At 43.3% G+C, this 19499-nt stretch overlaps 1 protein-coding gene across 3 annotated transcripts in view; it reads right to left on the bottom strand.

Annotated features, from left to right (window-relative positions):
• The window catches only part of ZRSR2 (zinc finger CCCH-type, RNA binding motif and serine/arginine rich 2), a 30625-nt gene that overhangs the window by 8466 nt on the left and 2660 nt on the right, over positions 1-19499 (bottom strand). For 2 of the 3 annotated variants that reach the window (XR_012800405.1, XM_075594120.1), the window contains exons 3-8: positions 18936-19005; positions 12447-12555; positions 12176-12262; positions 8950-8988; positions 5538-5653; positions 2203-2416 (exon numbers count right to left, since the gene is read on the bottom strand). Coding sequence is in view for 2 of the 3 variants with exons in the window: in XM_075594120.1 (XP_075450235.1) it covers positions 2203-2416; positions 5538-5653; positions 8950-8988; positions 12176-12262; positions 12447-12555; positions 18936-19005 (635 nt within the window). In the remaining variant the exon portion in view is untranslated. The remainder of the gene's footprint in view (positions 1-2202; positions 2417-5537; positions 5654-8949; positions 8989-12175; positions 12263-12446; positions 12556-18935; positions 19006-19499) is intronic. The other variant, XM_075594122.1, reaches the window with a different exon arrangement.

The raw sequence follows: 19499 nt of genomic DNA, 5'->3' as shown, positions 1-19499 counted from the left end.
AAACGGTATACGCATAGAAGGGGAGTCATATGGAAGCACCAACACATCCAATTATACATATATATATATAGGTCCAAATTATTATTATACATATATATAGGTCCAAATTATTATTATACATATATATAGGTCCAAATTAACAATGTGACAGACACGCTGAGGCCTCGTAGCAGAGAATCTAACATTGTATTCCTTTGTTGGAAGCAAAATAGGATCTGTCAGCAATCTAATTATTCTGAGTGAGAACACACACACACACGAACACACACACACACACACACACACACACACACACACACACACACACACACACACACACACACGAACACACACGAACACACACACACACGAACACACACACACACGAACACACACACACACGAACACACACACACACGAACACACACACACACTGTTTTCCAGCTTGTTCAACTGAAGCCTGAACATGAAACAAACAATAACTTATACATAGTAAAAGTACATTTAGCAAATTTTTAACCTGCTGAGTTTGTCAAAGTTTTACAGAACATGGGTCACGTTTCTGATCATGAACGTAACACGCTACGCACAGATTGCGGCTTTAAAAGGAGCAGTCCTAGGGTGAAATAATTGACATTTAATGCACTAACTATAGGGAACTAACACCATTTAAAAAAATTAGGCATATTAATATTTTATAAACACGCTTTGAAACTTAATGTCTTCATAGTAACAAAATGTTTCAGAGTGTTTTCATAATCAGCACATAATTGCATCTAAAATGAGAGTACTATATTTGCAAACGGTTGAATCAGCCTTTTTGACCTTTGGTAAATGATTGCAGCATAATTAGGTTAAACAGAACAGAGAGATGAAGAGGAACAGGAATCATTGCCAGATACGGTTAGCATTACATAGAGCAGGAGAAAGCAGACACCTTCCGTTATACACAGGAGGCAAATAAGTGATCATTTTACGTTGGAGGTGATTTCATATTTCTAAAAAGACGCCTAATACACCAAGTTTAAAAAGAAAAAAAAAAAAAAAAATTCTTGCTCCAACCCTGAAAAGTAATCCCCCAAAACACAAAACCCTGTCCAGTTTGCAACACTGCTTCTGTCCAATGACATAAATAAAAGACATACAATCTATTATTGCCCGCAATAATACTATAACAAAATTAAAAGCAGCCCTTTTCTTTGTTATTGGAGTGTGTAAGCTGCATTATGGAAGGCAGTTGAGTTCATGAACTGGTGTCTAATGTGGTCATTATCGAACTAAAAAAAACAAAACATTTGTTACAGCAGTATATAGTGAGAGGATTATTGGATTTTGGCACATGTGAGAAGGATGGAATTTTCCAAGGCAAACAATTCTGACTTCAAGTACATTTTGTAAAGAATTAACTTTGGACAAATCCCCTATGCAATGTTTTGTTTGGTGTGCAAGGATCAAGTGAGGGGCCCTGCATTCTTGATGTGTGAAGTATATGGAATGTCTTCTACCTTTCTTATTAAGTGAAGCCTTGATGCGGGTAATAAGAACTCTTTGAACGTTAATTGAACACACACAATTTTCAAAGCCAAGCCGGAAATGTAAAAATACATATTTAACTTTAGGAATTACTAAAAATAAAAACTAAACTATAGTGACTAATTCTACATTTAGCAGAATTCAGTTTTAGTGGCTAAAGCATTGATGTACATTGCTATTAATCCAGACTTCTGAGAAGGAACATTGATTTGTGTTGTTGAAGCAGCAGAAGTGAAGTATATTATATATTCCAAACAACAAATATGAAAGGTGACTGGTCTGAGCTGTTCCAAGGACAGTGGGATTGATAATTGCCAGCTTTCTGAAATGCTCAGAGTCAAAAATGACTTCACAAACCAAGAGAGGGCAGCTTCCCAACTCCTGTGAAGTAACAAAAGGAGGGAGAGGGAGTAGGTGGTATGATATCAAGTACTTGTTGGTCCAAGAAAAGGTATGTTACAAGCTTTCTAACCTCTCAGGGTCCTTTGATGCCCGATAAAGGACCCCGAGAGGTTCGAAAGCTTGTAACATAATCACCTAATTGTTGACCTGATACACATCATACTCCGTCTCCCACTTTGTTACTACATGGAAGAAAGGACCAACACGGCTACCCACCCTTCTTTAACTCCTGTGAGGAGTGCAGCTTTCTTTAAACAACTAGACTGTACCTTCTGTCTGAAAACATACCTTGAACTGGACGACCTTTCCCGCGCTTTTAAATTCCGGGACCACGTCAGCGTAGAACTCCAAGAACTGCTGATAGATTTCTTCCTCGCCGTACTCCAGGCTGGCATCCGTGTCGTAATCATCCCGCCTACACTGTTCCATGCCAAATGTTACAAACATGCTGCGGATGAGGAGTGTCTGACTGGAAGACGGATAGCTGTGCTTGCGGGAACATCTGCAAAAGGAAACAAAATGACTACAAAAGCCAAACACAAGACAGAGCTGCTCTAGTTCTAGAAATCGATATAATCTCAGTTGAAAATATTGTACTTTATATTTAAGCAGTTTCGCAACTAAAATGCGGTGTCATTCTAAGGTGCCTCTAACTACTATGATTTTACTATATTGTTGGTAGATTCATTATAAATGTAAACAAAATACCACCTGCAATTTTTTTTACCAACATTGTCATCTAACTAATTGTAACTGTTTTGTGGTATTTCATTTTAGTTACCAACCATTGTTATGGGAATGTTAGGGATTGGTCAATGGATGGGGTGCTTCCAAAATTGTATTGATATCTTCCTCTTACTTGGGAAGATTTCCACTCCCTTCGTTAGAAAGCTGTTCGAATGTTCCCAAAGAATGGTGGAAAGACAGTTAATATATTTAATAGGGACCACTATGTTAACGGTCAAGTTTATTTTTGTGTTGTAGGGGGTGGGGGGGGCACGCGTTGAAGAGGAACGTGTTATGCTCCTATATAAACCTTCAAAGGGATACTAAAACATGTCCTACTACTTTTAATCAAGTTGTGTGAACATTTTTTTGTGGGTCCTCCCTAAACTCTCTGGAAATGTCCCACTACCAGAATTTTGTGAGACTTCACAATATTTGCAGTAATTTTTTCCCCCCCAAAGCTGGCTATTTAAAAAAAAAAAAAAATGTATAACTCATTTTATTGAGAATTTATCATTATACAACACTGTATACAAAGCTGGCCATTTTGACTACATTCTGCCCAATTCACAAATGTAAGCCGTAAGTGTTCAATAAATGTTTAATGGTGCATAACAAGATGTGGGCCCCAATGTGGGAAGCAAATATTGGATCCTTCAGCCATCTAAATTATTCAGAAGAGATATCTATCTCTACACACACTTTTTTTTTAGTGTGCTGTCGCCTTGTTTTCCAGCCTGTTTATGCACATTGTGTTAGCAAAAATGTATCAGAACGGAAAAAAAAAAAATTTAAATTATAAAAAAAAAAAAAAAAAAAGGATGAGATTTACGGATGAAAGGACTTTAACAATTGGAGTTATGAGCATGGCAGCTCTGACCTGTTGTTCTTGTGTATTTCTAACCTTTTCACTTAACGACATTGCATTTGTTGACTCATTGCAATATTAGAGAAATAATGCGTGAGAAAGATTTTATTTTCTTCTTCAAGTCTAAATCTATGTTGCATTAGAGCAGAGGTGCGCAAACTGGGGGGCGCAAGATTATGTAGGGGGGGCGCAGGCTGCGTGCGGGGAAACCTGGGGGCGGGCAGAGCTGTGCACGGGCGGCCAGAAGCTCCGTGCAGAGGCTGCTTCCAGTTCCCTGCCTGCAGAGGGGGCGGGGCCTTGCTGCGGGGCCTTCCCTGCACACAGACAAGCCCTCCTCCTCCTGTCTGTTACCCGCCCGTTTTCAGCAGCACATGGGGGGACCGGAGCAGGTTTAGTTACTCCCTCCACCCGGTGTGTGTGTGTGTGTGTGTGTGTGTGTGTGTGTGTGTGTGTGTGTGTGTGTGTATAGAAATGTGTGTGTGTGTGTAGAAATGTGTGTGTGTGTGTGTGTAGAAATGTGTGTGTGTAGAAATGTGTGTGTGTGTGTGTGTAGAAATGTGTGTGTGTAGAAATGTGTGTGTGTGTGTGTGTAGAAATGTGTGTGTGTATGTATGTGTGTGTGTATGTATGTATGTATGTATGTATGTATGTATGTATGTATGTGTGTGTGTGTGTGTGTGTATATATATATATGGACTGCAGTGTGTGTTGTGTGTGCTGTGCCTGTTGGTTGTCTGTGTGTGTTGTGATTGAGTGTGTGTGTTGGTTGTGTGTGTGGGTGTTGTGATTGAATGCAGCGTTGTACAAACTGAGGGGGGGACGCACCGGGCGCAAGATTATTTAGGCGGGGCGCGTGCAGCAAAACCTGGTTGCGCAGGCGAAAAAGATGTGCGCGCGCGGGCGGCCAAACAGAATAGTGCAGGTGGGGCCACGTGATTCGGAGGTACGGGGGAGGAGCACGTCCCAGCGCTGTGATGTCAAACGCCCCTCCCTCCGGTGTCTGCCCTACAATAGCGCTGTGTTCCTGCTCTCCTCCGCTGGCAACCTGCTTCGCTGCGATCCTCTTCAAGTGAAAGGATAGGCTGCCACTATATCAATCATACTATGAATGTACAGAAATAATAAAAAAAAGTGTAAACACTTCCCCGCTCGTGCTTGCAAAATTATGCAGGACACCCTGCGCTCATGCTTGGAGAGTTGGTGATGTCACCGCTCTCAGCAGCAGCGTGGACGCAGCCGATTTTTGCAAGAGCGAGCTGTTGAAGTATGCAAGTATTTAGGCTGCGCTTATAGTGCGCTTATAGTGCGCTTATAGTGCGCTTATAGTGCCGGCGACGCAATGTCGCCGAAAACAAATGCATTGTCGTCGCCGCCGCGTGCGCTTATAGTAAGCGTGACGTGGCGACGCGATTTTTTGAAGCCGGCAATATTTGATTTTAATGGGGCTGTCGCCTCATGTGACAGCCCCTGAACCAATCAATGGCCTGGTCGCCCACACCGCCGCAAAGCGAAATACAACTTTAGCTAGCGGCGACGGGTGACGTCGCGGGCACTATATGCGCGTCCTTAGACATATTTGTATTTACATTGGATACCGTTTAATAAAGGTTTTTGTTTCATGTGATATTGATTACATCAGGCAGGGGGGGCCCCGAGAAATTTCATGGATAAAAAGGGGGGCTCGGCATCAAAAGTTTGCTCACCCCTGCATTAGAGGGTCACATCTGTGCCTCTACTAGCGTCACAAGAACATTAGCAACCTGATCACAGTATAAGGACGATGTCACTGCCTTTGAAGCACGTTATACAGGTTCGAATCCCAGTGACAGCTTTCTTTGTGATCTTAGGCATCAAAGTTAGATTGAAAGGTCTATGGGTTAAAAATTGTGCCTTAAAAATTATGTGTACAGTGCTGTGTACATTGTCACAGTGCTATAGAACTATACAAATCCTATTAAAAAAAATGACATCTTATGTAATGGATAACTCCTACATACAGAGAAGACAAATCAGGCCTTTTTGCCCTTACCTTTCCCCAAACCGGCAAGCTCCTGTTTTCAGATAGAATGGACAATTAGCTCTATCCTTCTCTGTCCCGTACCCGTCTGGAGCCTCGGGGTTATGCCAGGTTTCACCATTTTCCAACTGTTGACAAGATCATTTTCGTTTGTAAGGAAAGAAAATAAAATGATCACCTGTGAGCACATTTACATGTCTCAGACAAGTCTGCAACCCTGCTTTTCACCATTATCTCCCAGCATACAGTGCTTTCACTGCAGCAAGGGATTCTGGGAAGTGACATGCAAATGAGCACAGTGTCACCTTTTGCTTCATGTCCATTATAACATGCCTCCCCATAAGCTTATGCCTGCCGTATTACACAGCTTTTCAGCAGAGCATGAAGAGAATAACCAGCAAAACCTACTCACAGACAGCGGTTTCAACCGTTTGGGTCTCAACAACGTGAGGCTGGTTATATCGGCTTTGCAATGTGAAGTTGGAATAGGTTTCAATCACACATTATATAAACGTTATGGTGGGTAAAAAAAAGTGACAAAACCCCTGCACCATACAATGGACACATTCACAAGTAAGGAAGGTCAAGGAAAGAAAGAAATCAAGTATGTAACATTTTTGTTGGGTTGTAATCTTACAATAAGACAGTATTAAAAAAATTGTATTAGCATCGACATATAGTGTAAGTTCCAGCTATTATAGTCAAAGGTAGAGACTTTAATAAAGTTTTACCCAAACTCTGTACAAAAAGGCCAAACAAATATTATATGCCCTATTGGAAAAATTGGTCAACGATCTAACAATAACCATACCCCTCTGTCTTAATATCAAATCTGTATATTAGTAACCAGGGTGTCAGCAGTACAATAGGATGTGCATCAAGGCAGAAAATGACAAATATATACATAGTGAAACCCCAGTGGGTCACAAAAAGATCCCTAACTTACTGCAGACCTGACTTGCTGCAATCTAAGCTCCTACACTTGATGCCCCAGCCATTGCCAAACCAACTGCTTCCATAGTCAACTCTATTTTGTCTGCATGCCAAATCCCCCTAGACCTGGAAAACTGCCAGAGTTGTCCCAATCTTCAAAAGTGGGGACAAAAGCCCTATCTCTCTTCTTCCAATACTATCCAAAGTTATGGAAAAATGTGTTCACTCCCAATTAAGCGATTACTATACCAAGACAAATTTCGCCCCAAACACTCCACGGTAACTAGCCTGCTAAAAGTTTGCAATGAAATCCAGTGTGGAATGGAACGGGATATGCAGAAGGATAGGAGCACAGCTTCTGCATCAGTGGATCAAAAATAGATAGGGCAACTCCAGATGTAATAAAATTGTGTTTATTGCACAATCAGCTTAGCAATGAAGGTGTAGGAAACACACCAACATGTTTCATCCAACAGGACTTTATCCCCTTGATATGTTGGATGAAACATGTTGGTGTGTTTCCTACACCTTCATTGCTAAGCTGATTGTGCAATAAACACAATTTTACTTCATCTATTTTTGATCCACTGATGCGGATGCTGTGCTCCTTTCCTTCTGCATATCCTGATCTCTACCATTGAGGATTGCACGCTGCAGAGTTTTTCCCTGTCTGGATTTCACTGTCAGGTAAAGGGCAACAGCCCGTTGTATTTACCTTTTCAGTGCCTGCTGTTTTATTGATCTAAACCCTATGGGTAGGTAATCACTTACCAGGGGACCAATCTCTGTGGTAGCCAGGTGGGCCCCACTAGGTACCTTAATCGCCCTTGGGTGATCTCTGTTATTATACAGTTATTATGGACATTGGGACTATACTCTGAATATATTGTTATTATAAAATAGAGCACTTACTGGTGAAGCACCATCTACCAAATCACCAATACTCTGGAATGGAACAGGGACAACTCACTGGTGCAATATTCCTAGATTTTGCAAAGGCTTTTGATACTGTTGACCATGTTATCTTGCTTAAACTCCAGTGCTCTGGAATAGGGAAACATGCTGTAAACTGGTTTCAGTCCTACCTATCAGGTAGATCCCAACATGTGTCCATCTCAGGCTCTTACTCCAAATTCCTTGGATATCACCTGTATCAATGGTATTTGGGACCAAGGCTACATTTTTAAAGCTTAAAATAACTGAGCTCCAGATCAGAACCAACGCTAACACCACCCTAACTCCTCTTACTAGTTTTAAATACTTGGGGTGCACAAATGGGGTGCACAAATCCTCCCTAAGTCTGCTGGAAAGAAAGCGTATCACACAGCAGATGCCATTGCAAATTATCGACTATGGGGACATAGTATACGGCTCAGCACCCCAAACCCACCTTAGAAAAGTTGATACCCTCTACAATTCAATATGTTGTTTTGTTCTCCAATGCAACTACAACACACATCACTGCGAAATGCTCAAAGAACTAGATTGGTCATCACTCGAGTCTATGTGCAAAGTTCATCTTTCCTGTCTTGCCTTCAAATCCTTTCTGGGCAAACTACAACTATACTCTTAGTTGCAAATATGATACTGATTGCCCTTTATGGTCCTGTGTATACATAGATACAGGCGTAGACTTATTACACTAGACATATATATGCTACACGCCAATCACATACCTCACCATTGGGGATTTTAGCGTTGCACTGTATTTAGTAGATCACTGTTATTTGCTTGTTAATTCTTTTTTACTGTTTTTCTTATAATTGGAGTCATTGGGAGCCACGTTGAGATAATCCTTTGTCATTGTCATATCAGAGCGCTATGCCCTGGGACGACCGAGTCTGCTTCTTCCAAGTACCTATACTTCGTGTGAGTACACATTATATGGGATCTTTTTGTGACCCCCTGGGGTTTCATTATGTATACTAATGGAAAAATTCCATTATTTGAAAAGAATGTTTGCCAAAACATGGAGCAAAACAGGGATAAAACTCCACTTAGATCTGTCACCAGCACAACTTTCTAATCATGTAACAGATTCAGACAATGCGGTGAAGACAATTTAAAAACCATACACTATTTTTTTCATAAACTCAAAATAATAGGATTATCCTTCATCAGAAGTCAAACACTATGTCCTTATAAAAGTTGTCATGTGCAGTCAGAAACAAGTAGGCAATCTTGATCCTGCTTCTGTTGCTTTCACTGCTAAATAAAAACTAGACAGACAGTGGTCTCCTCTTGCAACTGAAAACCGGATACTGGAAGGGTGGGCTGGATATTTAATATAACTCTCAAAACTGGTCAAGCAGCAAGAATGGCCTGCCTGTCATACTGGAACCCATCGGCTGGCTAAAACAGGCATACGTTTCTGGAAAAGGAAGACCTGGTTTACACAAGCAGAGAGGCCAAAGGAACCCATAACTAATGGGACAATAGTCACAATACATCAGTGAGTGCAACATGTTTCCAGTTTCTGGTGGCTCCTTACCTGACTTTCTGCTTCATGCAGCATCCTCTGCGCAGCTTCCTAGAAAATGGTGTAAACACAGGGCTAGTGAGAACCTCCATCGTGCACAGTATCTGTTTTAAGGGTTAAGAGCTTCAAATGCATTTATGCCAATGTTGAATGTAAAAGCTTTCTTTCTTTCAGAATGTGTACTCTGCACTCACTTTTCTTCAGAGAAAGGGATACATGCCATTTCTTCAGAGAAAGGGATACATTAACCATGCAATTTAAATTAAGCTGCATTAGATTTTGCCCCAGATTATTCTCAATCTATTTTGCAATTTCTCCCCCCCCCCCAGTATACTACATACTGTATGTACTTGCTTGTAAATTCAGCAATTGAATTGGAAGTGAAAGATCAAAGCATGATAGTGGAAGTATTATCAGGCCTTTTTGGTTATCGGAAACAGAAGCTTGGCTTGAAAAGGGAGCTACAAGTATCGAGGGTTTACCGAAAGCAACAGTCGGAAAATAAATGTTCAGCGTCTCCCAGGCACATATCCATCCAAGATTATTCCAAGTCAATTGCCAACGGTCAAGTGTTTCCTGCTGGTATTCCACGCCACAGACAGTACGGTGTGCCGGGGCCATAACCCGCAGAAGGGCTACATTCCATGAGGACCGTCGTGTTTAGCTCCACTACTTTCCCAGCAGAATTATTTATCCCTTCCAGAGATAAAACATCAACAATATACAATATTGATGTCCAAACTTCTCAGTTATTGGACATATTCCTCCCAGATATAGAATTGCACACTGACCATCCCAACCCCATCAAATATAATTACATTGGATCATCAATTCATAAAAGCAATTTTATCAGCGATTAAAACAAAAAGATACATCTTGATGAGTGAAGCAGGGTTGAGCAGTAGCAGCTTTGTTGTTAAGAGCATAGTTAAGGAATACGATGAATTCAATATTTTTCTTCTTCCAAAACCAAAAAAAAATTCAAATGGAAAAAAAAAAGCGCGCACACACACACCCACCTATATTGCGCTAAGCAGTCCCGTGAAACATATACAGGTTTAAAGTTTCTTATAATTACCTCTGCAGTAAAAAAGGAAGGAGAGGGAGTAGGTGGTACAATACCCTTTATTGGACCAACAAGTAGTTGATATGTTACAAGCTTTTGAACCTCTCAGGGTCCTTCATATGGTATCAAAGGACCCTGAGAGGTTGGAAAGCTTGTAACATATCAACTATTTGTCCGATAAAAAGGTATTATACCACCTACTCCCTCTCCCTCATTTGTTACTACATGAAAGAAAGGATCAACACGGTCACCCACCATTGTATGCCTATAATTACCTAGGAATTTTTTTTACTTTGATACTGGTCTGGCTTTTTTGATTACATGGTCAACTTCTTACAAAGGATAAGCTCTAAATCAGAAAAGTTTGGTTTATTTCCATTAAGTCGGAGTTAAGCGGTCTCGATTACTAGCAATCACCGCCGCTTAAAGAATTCTAGAGTATGGCAGGCTCATCTTTGGTTAAGTCGGACAGAAATCTGTTGGTTTTCTAAAGATGCAAAAAGTTAACAGTTTCCACCAGACTGGTGAGGCTTGTACTGACAGATGTCACACTGAAGTGGCTCTAAAGTGGGGTAAATATAAATGGACTTAGAAGGTTATCTGGAATGGTTGTTGACCTACCTCTCAACTATACCATAATGCACATAACATCCCTATACAGTGATTTATGCAGCGGTAGATAAAAGACAGAAAGAAGCTAAAAATAAGTAGTAGTCCACATGCTACTTACATCAGGTGATGGTGATTTGCAGAATTGTATCACCCATTGCAGTACAGTCTTCTACGTATCAGAACTGTCTAGAAAACTAGAGTTCTTGCTTACATTTGTTAAAAACGACGCAAAACGTTTACAGATTCCGACACTGAGCTTTTCAATTCATACATATTTCTATTTAAAAATGTGACTACTTCATTTCAAAATACTTAAGTTCCTTTCTATTGGACTGTACTTGGTCTATGGCACATTTCATTTGGGACAATATATATACACTAACACAGGGGGTGCTCAATTCCAGTTCTCAAGTCCCCCCCACCAGGTCAGGTTTTAAAGGAAATCCCAGATTGAGCACAGGTGACTCAATCAGTCAAAGACTGAACCACCTGTAATGAAGCAGGGATATCCTTAAAACCTGGCCCGTTGCAGGGGGTGTTAAGGACTGAAGTTGAGAACCCTTGTACTAACATATTGGTATTGATAAAAATACATAGATGGCGGAGAGGCCCTTTTTAGTTCTATTTCCTGCACTAATCCATTTCCTCCAAAAGTAGAACAATAAGGAGGTAAAACATTCCCAGGTTTATATCTTCCAGATTACTTGCTAGAACTAAAATGAGTATTTTCTGTTGCAGTTTGTGTTTCATCATTTCCTTTGGCCTCACTTACTGTTCATGCTCAACATGTCTCCCCGAGCTACATAGACATGGTGCAATGTCAGTGTTGACACTTGCGATAATCAAGCTACACACAGCACACAAATCTTTGCACTTGGTGCATAAATGGATTCATAGTTGTTAAATCGCCTCATATTAAAATTGAGCAAGAACAGAAAGAAAACATCTCTCTCTGAGATATTGTTGTCATTTAAAATGCTGGCAGCAACAGCAGAAGCACCATAAGAGCATCCTTTACTGCAGGGGTGGCCAGCTCCAGTCCTCAAGGGACACCAACAGGGTAGGTTTTTAGGAATTCCCTGCTTCAGCACATGTGGCTCAATCTGTGGTTCAGTAAATGACTGAGCCACCTGTACTGAAGTAGGGATATCCTTAAAGCCTGCCCTGTTGGTGGCCCTTGAGGACTGGGGTTGGCCACCCCCCAGTTTACTGCCATAGATTAGAATGTATGAGCATAGTGCAAGTACTCTTAGGCTGTGCTTATAGTGTCGGCTAAGCTATGTCGCGACAAAACAAATGCATTGCCGCCGTCGCGTGTGCTTATAGTAAGCGCGACACAGCGACGGTTTGGTCGCAATAGCTGGAAATCATCTCAATTTGATTTTTCCAGCAACCGTAGCCTGACGTCGCCGGCACTATAAGCGTAGCCTTAGAATGGTGTAGTAATCACTAAGTAACAGACAGACACACAGGCTTCCACATGGAACAACCATCTGGTGAAAGAGACATTGAAGCTGAAACAGGATATGAGTGAATTTATCCTCCTAGAGCAGGAATCACCTCTCTCTCCCTCTTCTGCAGTTGTTTCTGGTCTTCTTCATTTTTCTCTTTATTTTCCTGTTCTGCCCACTCTTCTATTAACTTCCTCTTTAGAAAACAAAAAAACAAAGAACATCATATTGAATGCACAGCAATATCCCAAGTGAGTTCACACATTTGGAGAATTAGGCTACATTTCTTATTTGATGTATGCAGAAAATAAGCATTTTGGTTACAGACTTTGTACTACACACACTGTGCATGCCACGTTAACTTATATTTAGCATTGTACCTCCTCTTCATCACGTCTTTTTGCTGCCTCCTCCTTTTCCTTTCTCAGCATGAATTCTTCCTGGGCTTTCTGCTCTCGAAGCAGCCATTCTTCATGTAACCTTTGTCTGCTGACACAATCACAAATCGCGCTTTAGTCAAAGTTTTAGTATATACAGTGTATTGACCTGAACCCCATCTAAAACAGAACATAAACAATATATAGATAGACAAATAGAAAATGTCCACAATAAACCAAAATTTGAAAAAAAATATAAGATACATTTAACACAAGGTCGTTTTGGGGCTCGACACATTGCTCCAATATAAATTTGAGTGCCATAGACATTTTCTATTCTTGTATTGTTTTGATACGGAAAGGTGAACATGGATCCGCCAGCGAGCATCTATTCTACAGCCGAGCTCTTATTTTCACTCTCTCTCCAAGAGTGGTTTCACTGAATGTAGTGTGTGTGCATGTATATATGTATAACCAGACAGATGACCTGGGTTTTGCGATATGCCCCGTAGGTGAGAAAACCAAATTCCCTATTCTTTGTACAGCAAGACTTACATTTATAAAACGTTTACAGTGTAATTAAGAATAGAGAGCAACCAAAATTAGGAAATGCTGTTAATAGTTATAGATATGAGATTAAGAAGGGTGGTGGTGGTGGGGAGGTGTAATAAATGAATTCATTTATTTCATAAGGCTCAGAAACAATTACCACATTCTTGAAGCATAAGACATGCAAAAAGAAATATGATTATTATTGAGCAAATGGGAGGTTGTACATGTGTAATTGAGTAGAGGCAGCTCTAGGTCTTGTGAGGACCTATGTATCACACGATCCAGGGGGAGCATAGGGGAAAAAAAACATAAAACACTCTAAGTGTAGAGATATAAACAGTGCTGGGAATAATCCTATTAATCTTGGCTCCTGTGTTATTCCTACTCACAATAAGATAGAAGTTTTCAGGCAATAGAGATCAATATGCAGATAAAGAGATATCACTGGCCTCCGTAACTCAGGGGATGTACCTCAGCGAGAGAGGGAGAAGAACACACACTGCACAGATCTGGCAGCAATAACCTTTTATCAATAAACTAATAAAATGCACACTCACAGTGTCTCAGAATTAAAACAGCATTTGTAGCTTATAAAAGCTAAGTGACGCGGCCTGGACGAAAGCCCACACCGTCTCTCACCACACCATCTCCCGCTGGAGCTTCGATCGAATCACCACCTCTGTTTGCGAGCGGCACTGCTCCACTTCCGGTCGCAGCGTTACAGCGGACAGCAGGTTTATGCGTGGAGTACAGGGGCGCCTTCTTCCACAGCTACGTCACGTTGTGGGTGGTACAGCTCTACGCGTTTCGCCTGTCGATTGGTTCGGCTTCCTCAGGAAGTGGAGCAGTGCTGCTCGCAAACGGAGGTGGTGATTCGATCGGAGCTCCAGCGGGAGATGGTGTGGTGAGAGACGGAGTGGTCTTTCGTCCAGGCCGCGTCACTTAGCTTTTATAAGCTACAAATGCTGTTTTAATTCTGAGACACTGTGAGTGTGCATTTTATTAGTTTATTGATAAAAGGTTATTGCTGCCAGATCTGTGCTGTGTGTGTTCTTCTCCCTCTCTCGCTGAGGTACATCCCCTGAGTTACGGAGGCCAGTGATATCTCTTCATCTGCATATTGATTTCTATTGCCTGAAAACTTCTATCTTATTGTGAGTAGGAATAACACAGGAGCCAAGATTATTAGCATTATTCCCAGCACTGTTTATATCTCTACACTTAGAGTGTTTTTTATGTTTTTTTCCCCTATGCTCCCCCTGGATCGTGTGATACAAGTTCTACCATTTGGGGAAGAGTGAAAACAACCCCACCGGAGGGTTGAAGCAGGGGGTTATTACGTTTGATTGTTTTTCCACTTATGAGTCTAATTACTGCACTTTAAATCACTTGGTATTTATAGGGCGTAGCGCCTTTTTTACACCTTTGTTGCACACTTGTGAGGACCTAGACAATACTTTACTACAGAACTGATTAATTAACAAAACTATAGGATTTTTTACGTTTTGCCGCTATAACATTGAAACCCTGGTTTTGAAATTTGGCTTAAAAAATGGATGTTATAAACAGGCAAGAATGCCCTGGAGTGTTACAGTTTTAACCAATGAAAACTGCCAAGGAAACCTGAAATTGACACTTATGCTTTTAAGAATCTATTGTCAAAGGAGTCCATCAGGTTGGAAGACTCACACAGGCCCAGGAAAGGGCGCTAATCTTTAGCACGCTTTTACTCCCCTTCATATAAATAGCAGCTGCTGTGTGCTAAAGCTTAGCACCCCCCTTTTGTGGATCTGGGCCTTAATGGGGACGTATTCCGGTAAATTTGGCTCTTCATTTTTACATATCAAATATCTCAATAATATGCGCACTCAATACCCTCGGGATTGAATTGCTAAGAGACAATTTATGTAATAAAAACATCCTAAATACTTGGATAGGTCTCAAAACAGCCCCTGCAAAAAAATCCCTCCACCAATAGGTTTTTTTTTTTTTTAGTAACATACAAAAAAATAAAAATGGAAGGAAGGAGGTTTCTTTGCAGACTAACTTGGGTTTTGCCTTCACAGTAGTGTTCACGTGAGCCCCTTGAAGAAGGTTTTATTTTGCATTCTAAAATTAAAATCTCGTTATCGTGCGAGAGATCTGAGATTAGAGATGATGGGGCTCATCAGGAAAATGTCTCGGAGATTGTTCATTTAAAACATGATTTAACCAAAAGTCTGATTCTCTCAATATGTAAATATAGGAAAATGTTAGATTTCCCAATGTAACTTACAGGTATGCCACATTTAATCAATTGAAAAAAATATTTGCTAGGGATATTTTTATAGACCAAAAATAAATAGAATGTATGAAGTGACCAAAAGGTTTGTGGGAAATGGGCTTTTAAATGGTGCATGTTGAGCATACAGTACTTAAATATATATATAATATAAAACATTCTTAAAATGTAACAGGAAACTGAACTTGTCCAAACGCTGTCCTACTTGCACCTGCGTGAAGGACTCAAAACGCTTGTGTTTGCGTTACATCTATAAAGAACCATTATGTTCAAATCCATTTCAAGTTATCACAACCTGTAAAAACCCCACTCTTTTCCAGGATGCTGGAGTTCTGCCTACACTTCAGAAGCCGATAGCAAAGCATATGCCATGTTTTTAAAACACAAAAGCATTTCGTCTTTTGTCTGTCTTAATATTTATTTTTGTAGAAAACCATAATGTGTAATGACACAAAGAACAAAAGCACACTCTCTCTACTGGCTCCCATAAAGGAAACATAAAAACAGTAAGGAAATACACAGGATAACACATTGACAAATCAATTCTAATTGATGGCAAAGGTTCTGTATTTAGCCTGAGTGCAATCATGTAAACCAGGCCTGCACAACACGCGGCCCGCCTGCACTCACTGTGCGGCCCGCGGCAGCTTTCCCCCTACCTCCCGAGTCCACTCTCCCCCTCCGCCTCCCTCCCGAGTCCACTCTCCCCCTCCGCCTCCCTCCCGATTCCGCTCCCCCACAAGCCCGCTCTCTGGTTCTCCCACGAGCCAGGGCAGCAGCGCGCTCTAGCATTGAGGCACTTCCGTGTCTGCTGCTTGCTAGAGCGCGTGCGTGAAGTACTGCCTGCTCTGCCGCCTCCTCCGCAACAAAGCGAGGTAGGGGGAAGAGATTTGCGGGGCAGGGGGGGGTCATTGGAGGTGCAAGGGGGGGGGGGGGGGAGAGTGTGATGTGAGGTGCAAGGGGGGGGGGGAGAGTGTGATGTGAGGTGCAAGGGGAGGGGGGAGAGTGTGATGTGTGGTGCAAGGGGGGGGGGGGAGAGTGTGATGTGTGGTGCAAGGGGGGGGGAGAGTGTGATGTGTGGTGCAAGGGGGGGGGAGAGTGTGATGTGTGGTGCAAGGGGGGGGGAGAGTGTGATGTGTGGTGCAAGGGGGGGGGAGAGTGTGATGTGAGGTGCAAGGGGGGGGGGGGAGAGTGTGATGTGAGGTGCAAGGGGGGGGGGGGAAGAGTGTGATGTGAGGTGCAAGGGGGGGGGGGGAAGAGTGTGATGTGAGGTGCAAGGGGGGGGGAAGAGTGTGATGTGAGGTGCAAGGGGGGGGGGAGAGTGTGATGTGAGGTGCAAGGGGGGGGGGGAGAGTGTGATGTGTGGTGCAAGGGGGGGGGGAGAGTGTGATGTGTGGTGCAGGGGGGGGGAGAGTGTGATGTGAGGTGCAAGGGGGGGAGAGTGTGATGTGAGGTGCAAGGGGGGGGAGAGTGTGATGTGAGGTGCAAGGGGGGGGGGAGAGTGTGATGTGAGGTGCAAGGGGGGGGGAAGAGTGTGATGTGAGGTGCAAGGGGGGGGAGAGTGTGATGTGAGGTGCAAGGGGGGGGAGTGTGATGTGAGGTGCAAGGGGGGGGGGAGAGTGTGATGTGAGGTGCAAGGGGGGGGGGGAGTGTGATGTGAGGTGCAAGGGGGGGGAGAGTGTGATGTGAGGTGCAAGGGGGGGGAGTGTGATGTGAGGTGCAAGGGGGGGGAGAGTGTGATGTGAGGTGCAAGGGGGGGAGAGTGTGATGTGAGGTGCAAGGGGGGGGGGAGAGTGTGATGTGAGGTGCAAGGGGGGGGGAGAGTGTGATGTGAGGTGCAAGGGGGGGAGAGTGATGTGAGGTGCAAGGGGGGGGGAGAGTGTGATGTGAGGTGCAAGGGGGGGGGGAAGAGTGATGTGAGGTGCAAGGGGGGGGGAGAGTGTGATGTGAGGTGCAAGGAGGGGGAGAGTGTGATGTGAGGTGCAAGGGGGGGGGAGAGTGTGATGTGAGGTGCAAGGGGGGGGAGAGTGTGATGTGAGGTGCAAGGGGGGGGGAGAGTGTGATGTGAGGTGCAAGGGGGGGAGAGTGTGGTGTGAGGTGCAAGGGGGGGAGAGTGTGGTGTGAGGTGCAAGGGGGGGAGAGTGTGATGTGAGGTGCAAGGGGGGGAGAGTGTGATGTGAGGTGCAGGGGGGGGAGAGTGTGATGTGAGGTGCAGGGGGGAGAGTGATGTGAGGTGCAGGGGGGGGAGATTGATGTGAGGTGCAGGAGGGGAGAATGATATGAGGTGCAGGAGGGGAGAATGATGTGAGGTGCAGGAGGGGAGAATGATGTGAGGTGCAGGGGGGTGAGGGAAGTGAGGTGCAGGGGGGTGGGATGTGTGTGGTGTGCAGGGGGTTATTGTGTGTTTGATGTGGAGGGGGAGTATTATGTGTGTGGGTGAGGGGGAGAGATGGGGGTATGAGAGATGGGGAGTATCGCAAAGGTTGATAGTGAGGGGTGCTGGGGGAGATATGAGGATGATGATGTGAGGTGCTGGAGGAGGGATGATGATGATGATGATGATGATGATGATTTTACCCGTGCGGCTCAATTTTTTTTTCCTTGGAGCAGTTCGGCCCTTCTCACTTTACGAGTTGTGCAGGCCTGATGTAAACAGTGAGTCAAAAAACCATCAAGACATTCTTTAAGTTGCAATCCCAATTATATTGACCATGTCCAGACCATCCACACAATCTACATTAAAAAGGTGGGGTATTTAGATATCATTGTTAAATAATTTCTGTTAAAACACTAGGAACGTATAAAAGATTAAAGACCGTATTCTATATACATCTAAGACAGAGGCCCCGCTGAGTCCAGCGGCGCACGCAACCGCGGGTGCGCTACTCACAATCTCCCGATAGCCTCCCGAGCCGGTCCCAGTCCCTCCCCACTGCACAGCTGACTATGTGCTGTGACGCGTCACCTGCCGGAGCTACCAGCTCCTTGTATTTTGCAGTGCTGACGCGTCACGTGGTGCACGCGTCAGCCAATGAGGGGAGGAGGAAGGAGCTACGGGAGGGAGGCGGCTTGGGAGGGAAGTCTGTGAGGCAGCCGTGCATGGCTCTCCCTCCCTCCAAAAAGGTTTGGGGTAAAGTGTGTGTGTGTTGTGTGTGTGAGGGGGGAGGGACCGGTCCTGGGACACTGCCGGCTTATGTTAAAAACGTGCTGCTGGAAATGGATGTTCTTCAGTATTTTTCAGGCGAAAGCAATAGGTCCAGAACCATTAGCAGGATGTGGGAACAAACTTCTGCCTTATTATTTATTTCAATGTCCTAAATAGTATTTGGTGCGAGCTGTATGTATTGTGGGCGGAATGAGTCACCAGATTCCCCTCCTACCTGACACACGACATGGCCGCGCCCACCTCGTCATTTCCCCTGCCCACTCGACCCGTTTGGAAACGCCCCCCAGCTCGCAACACAGTTCACTGCAGATCGCAAATCGCACAGCCGGCAAGCAAGCTTGCCGTGCTGGCGCGTGCAGCGGGGCCTTAGCCTAAAGCGTCCGGTCCTGCCTGAAAATCCCTATTGAAGTCAATGTGGATTTTGGTTGAAAATTACCCCAACAACGTGCATAGAACTACCACCTAAGTTTATTAGAAAGGGATGGTTACTGACTTTTCAATTTCACGGTCATCATCTCCATAATCTTCATCATCATCTTCAGAGGATGGCTCTTTGTTATCTTCTGTAAATTACAAAAGAGAAAAAACGCATAATGTTCACTTTATAATTCACTGTTTTGCGTTAAAGTTATTAATTGTTAAAATATCAATATATTTTACAAGGGAAAAATCATCAATTACTCTAACTGCTAAATTACAGTTTGTGGGACAAGCTTTAGAATGTATAACGAGAAGTACCCATAACATGTATTCAGTGATATACTAAAAAGATATTAACAAAATGTGTTCTCATCTCAGGGATGGTTAAATAAGACCCTTTCTCAGTGGAAGTGAAATTATGACGTTAAAAACGCTCATACTGTATTAATTCAAGTCAGCACTTTTTCCATTTGATGAACAGGTGGTCTCAGTGAAGCAGCTTTCCGTGCTGAAGAAGATTTCAGTCCCATATTCCCATTCATTTGAATGGAGTCGATCGCTTCTCCAGCAAAGGGGAAAAACAGCTTCACAGCATATTGACTAGGGGCCACAGACACTTTAGGCTGCGGCCCCGCTA

Source organism: Ascaphus truei, chromosome 3 (genome assembly GCF_040206685.1).
Source record: "Ascaphus truei isolate aAscTru1 chromosome 3, aAscTru1.hap1, whole genome shotgun sequence".
Taxonomy (NCBI): domain Eukaryota; kingdom Metazoa; phylum Chordata; class Amphibia; order Anura; family Ascaphidae; genus Ascaphus; species Ascaphus truei.
Note: the sequence above shows the minus strand (reverse complement) of the source record. Positions and strands in the feature narration are given on the sequence as shown.